The 5,000-nt window shown below is 33.6% G+C and overlaps 1 protein-coding gene across 3 annotated transcripts in view; it reads right to left on the bottom strand.

Annotated features, from left to right (window-relative positions):
- LOC125035339 (vacuolar protein sorting-associated protein 11 homolog) overlaps positions 1-5,000 on the bottom strand; it is a 20,198-nt gene that overhangs the window by 5,584 nt on the left and 9,614 nt on the right. For all 3 annotated transcript variants that reach the window (XM_047627661.1, XM_047627662.1, XM_047627660.1), the window contains 7 exons: positions 4,264-4,473; positions 3,926-4,079; positions 3,494-3,640; positions 2,813-2,976; positions 2,546-2,696; positions 2,074-2,272; positions 1,766-1,910 (listed from right to left, as the gene is read on the bottom strand). In XM_047627661.1, coding sequence (XP_047483617.1) covers positions 1,766-1,910; positions 2,074-2,272; positions 2,546-2,696; positions 2,813-2,976; positions 3,494-3,640; positions 3,926-4,079; positions 4,264-4,473 — 1,170 coding nt within the window. The remainder of the gene's footprint in view (positions 1-1,765; positions 1,911-2,073; positions 2,273-2,545; positions 2,697-2,812; positions 2,977-3,493; positions 3,641-3,925; positions 4,080-4,263; positions 4,474-5,000) is intronic.

Raw genomic sequence — 5,000 nt, forward strand, 5'->3', positions numbered from 1 at the left:
ATGCATACATGTACACACGCACACGCACACGCACACGCACACGCACACGCACATGAACACGCACACACACACTTGCTGACATTTAAACAGTATATAACTTATTACAGTACATATGCCTACAATATTGGCTCTCAATAATACTAATAATAACAAAATTATAATGACAATAAAGGCAACATGATAATTCATATTGGCTTTACCTTTTCCTTAAAGTAAATGAAAAATGGAAATCAAGCAGGAGAGGAATATATATATATATATATATATATATAAATATGTATGTGTGTATGTGTGTATGTGTGTATGTATGTATGTATGTATGTATGTATGTATGTATGTATGTATGTATGTATGTATGTATGTATGTATGTATGTATGTATGTGTATGTGTATGTGTATGTGTATGTGTATGTGTATGTGTATGTGTATGTGTATGTGTATGTGTATGTGTATGTATATGTATATGTATATATATACATATATATACATATATATACATATATATACATATATATACATATATACATATATATATATATATATATATATATATATATATAGATATGCATGTATATGTATGTATATGTATATATATGTATGTATATGTATATATATATATATATTATATTATATTATATTATATCACATTATATCATATTATATCATATTATATTATATTATTATATTATATTATTATTTATATTTTTATTTATATTTTTATTTATATTTTGATATATATACATACATATATACATATCTATCTATCTATATAATGTATGTATATACATAAGTATATGCATATATATATACACATATATAATATATATATATTATATACATACATATACATATATATAAGACAGACAGACAGACAGTCAGACAGTCAGACAGACAGACAGACAGACAGACAGACAGACAGACAGACAGACAGACAGACAGACAGACAGACAGACACACAGACACACATACACACACACACACACACACACACACACACACACACACACACACACACACACACACACACACACACACACACACACACACACACACACATGTATATGTATATGTATATGTATGTATATACATATATATATATAAATATATATATATATATATATATATATATATGTATGTATATATATATATATATATATACACATTTATTTATTCATTTAACATTTTTTGACACATTAACATCTAAGGTCATGAGTGACATATTCAAAATATAGTGATAGCATGAGGCTTGGGGGGAAAGCCCTCAGGTAAGAAAGTGCTATATGACATCAAAGATAATATGGTGTTACGGGAAATTAGAGTAAGGAAAAGGGTTTGGAATGAGTTAATGATTAGGGTTGAGTTCAAGGCTGAACAATACTAAAAGGTAGTATGGTTGTGAAAAGGGTAGAGAGGGGGTATAGTATAAGGTTAAGGTTGCTAGAAGGAGAAAGAGTTAAGGGAGGATGAAGCATTATTATAAAATACTATGGCAAAAATGGCAAAAAGGAGTTTAACAATTAGGATAAGTGGACAGAATAAGGGCATGAAGAAAAGGTAAATGAAAGGAGGAGATGAAAAGACCCTGCAAAACTAGTTGAGGTGAAGGCTGAGGACCAAGGGAGGGGTGATTTCCCACATTGGGCCTCAGTCCCCATCTCCTAAGCCCTTCACGACAACATCAAGCAAGGGATTAAGGGGCACACACACACACACACACACACACACACACACACATATATATATACACAGACAGACACAAACTTACATCCCTGCTTGCTCCCACAGAAGAAGCTTCCCATCATAAAACTGATGCTTATCACACAAGAGTAGGGCATGGTCACGGCTACAACCACTCTCTGTATTACGCAGCAATTCCATAATCTTTTCACCTAGTACCACCTGTCCCTGACCTGGAACCCAATGGAAGATGACATTATAATCATCCATTTAACATCTTGAAAAAAATCATGCATATATCCATTATGACTTGTTTCAAAAGCCAACTTATTCACAATAATACTTGAAATATTATGCCTACACTAAAAAGTTTCTTCATGCCTATGTCATTATTACCTTCTGGGGCTAGTCCATACTGGTGCAAATACTCTGCTAGGAGGGTTGTATAAAGCTTGTCTGACAGTTTCCCAGGAATAGTTGCCATCTTCTCAAGGAATGCAATGGCTTGCTCACTATGGCCCACTAAAAGGTATTCAAATTCCTCTGGATCCCCATACACTGGTTCCTCTGGGGTTAGGTAGCCATCCAATGAACCCTAAAGAGAGACACTACTTAACCAGTGCAAGTTAGGTTCTATGAAACATTACAGTTTGACACAAAAGGTGAATATATATGAATAGCTGTATGCTTCTTTTGGAAAATCTCCTCTTTTAAGATTTGTTACCAAAATCTGATTAATAAAAAATCCTGTAGAAAATGAAATCTTTTACTTAAAATAATAATTGAAAGTCGTACCTTGTGTCAAATATATTTAAAGGATTATTACTACTTATGGTTGCATTTTCAAATAAATTACTGCAGAACTTACCTCTTTGATAAGGGGCGTGTTGCTTGGCTTGTAGTCAGTACAAAGTCTTATTAAAAGCTCTGTTGTCTCATCAGCCACATGATTCAGCAGCACTGATCCATACCTCATTACACTTGATTTAGCTTCCTCAAAGTCCAGAGTTTTAATATACCTGTTAGATTTAAAGCATGTAAGGAAAATAACAATCACAATGGCATCTATTTCAAAAAATTATATATGTGTATCCACATATATAAATATCTAGCTCTATTTATATAAAGCACACACCTTAATGCTGCAACATAATCCTTTTTATCATCAATGAGGATTGCAAGGTGATGATGATGTAGCTTGTGTTTAGCTGCAAGAGCCAGAGCATGGTCATAGTATCCGGCACTGCGGCACACACGCACTCCAAGCTCTACATCACAATCCACAGCCCCATCTTTGCTCTGTTAAGTAAATGTAGAGAAAAGGCTTAAGTCTTCATACTTTGATGACAGAAATTAACCCAATGCCGACAGGGCAAGTATGTACATGCCATGCCCACTGTGAGTTTACTTCAATATTTGGTTTTATACATAGATGGCTACACTTGTACTAAGTTACCAATTATGATTACTGCCTGTCTTGCCCGTTTACCCTTTTCCTTGATTTACAAAAGTATTTTACATTATCTTATTTTGCTCTTAATAATGTTTATAGCATTATAGTAATTATAATGTCTATAATAAAAATAACACCATCAACATTCATAGCATCAGTAAAAAAAAAAAAAAAAATTCCCACCAATTCCAGGAAAGATGAAATCAGGCTAACCACTAGCAGAGCCAGCTATAATAAAAACATGAGCACAGCATTCTCCTGGAGGCATTGGGTTAAAGCTTTAATACTAACAGCCACATAACTGCATCTGAATGTTTTAGAGACATTTACCAAGATATCTTCAATTAATATTTCTTCACTTACCATAATGAACTCATCCAACTGCTGGGTGTCTCTCAGGCGTGTATAACAGTTCAGTAGAAGACTTGTGTGATCTGCTGTGGCTGACCCAGAACGGTGCAAAGCTTGGAGGTATGTTGTCAAATTGTGAATATGTTGAGTGTCTAAATACTGCAATATAAGAAATATATTGAAATGTTCCAATTACAACATAAAACATAATTGGAAGATTTATACACAAACCTCTTTTCCTTACTATCTCAGTTTCTCAATACATCTTTATGAATATATATTAAAAAAAAAAAAAAAAAAAAAAAAAAAATATATATATATATATATATATATATAAGCATGATATAAAAGACAAACCAATCTTCTTTACCTTATATGAAACAAATATAGAACTACTTCAAGAATTTTTCCTTCAAGAGAAACTTGTTATGATATTAACCCTACCTTTCTTATAACATATGATGGTTCAAGATGTGGGATTGTCTTGATATACTGGTCCATTGCAGCTGGATGGTTGCCCTTGCTGTATAACCAATCTCCATACTGACGCAGGATTTCAGCCACCTCCTCTTGGTCACAGCACTGTGTTTTTGCCAGACTGTGTCAGAAAAAAAGAGAGAAAGGTTATTCTTTCAGTTCATATCATCCATATGGTTTTTGCACTATTAAGCCTTCACAGAAACTTTGCACTGCTCCCAAAGTGTGCATAAAAAGATCCTAGGATGATAAACCTTCCTTGCCAACTTTACATAAAACCAAGCAAGATCTTCGATTAGCCTTACCTTATTGCAATATCAAACTGATTTTTCTTGAAGAGTAGTTGGAACTTGCTCTGGAGGTCTTTCTCTGACATGTGCACCATAGCTGGCTCTGTTGTGACCAGGTAGAGGCCTCCCCATTCACCTACGACCCCTGCTAACCCCCTCACCTTTGTGCTCAGGGCCACCAACTTGTTGGTTAGATCATAAACAGTGATGCTTCTTTCACTAGCCCTGGAATTATTTGGAAGCAAGAAAATAGGTTAAAGAGAGAGAGAGAGAACAGTTAAACCGAAAAATTACTTGCAATGCATGATAGTGTGAGGTAGTACATTTGGATCTTTTAGCTAAGCGAAATATTTTTCTTATTCTGTTCTACAGATAAAAACATATCACACACACACACACACACACACACACACACACACACACACACACACACACACACACACACACACACACACACACACACATATATTGTATTGATATAGATATATTCATATAAAACCAGACAGACAGAGATACATAATAATGACTAAAAATGCCCCCCTCACACAAACTATGAAAGAATAAAAGCAGTGAATTAGGTAAACCAAAAAATACTTGAATCATTTATCAAATAACAATGTCTTTTTACATAAACACTTGCATTAAGTATGAGTGTTTTGCAACATAACAACAAATTTCCAACACTATCTAATCATCATTCAGATACTAAGCAAGACATTTCTATAAAATTAATAAATCATGTGTCCAATGAC

This window comes from Penaeus chinensis, chromosome 19 (genome assembly GCF_019202785.1).
Source record: "Penaeus chinensis breed Huanghai No. 1 chromosome 19, ASM1920278v2, whole genome shotgun sequence".
Lineage (NCBI taxonomy): Eukaryota > Metazoa > Arthropoda > Malacostraca > Decapoda > Penaeidae > Penaeus > Penaeus chinensis.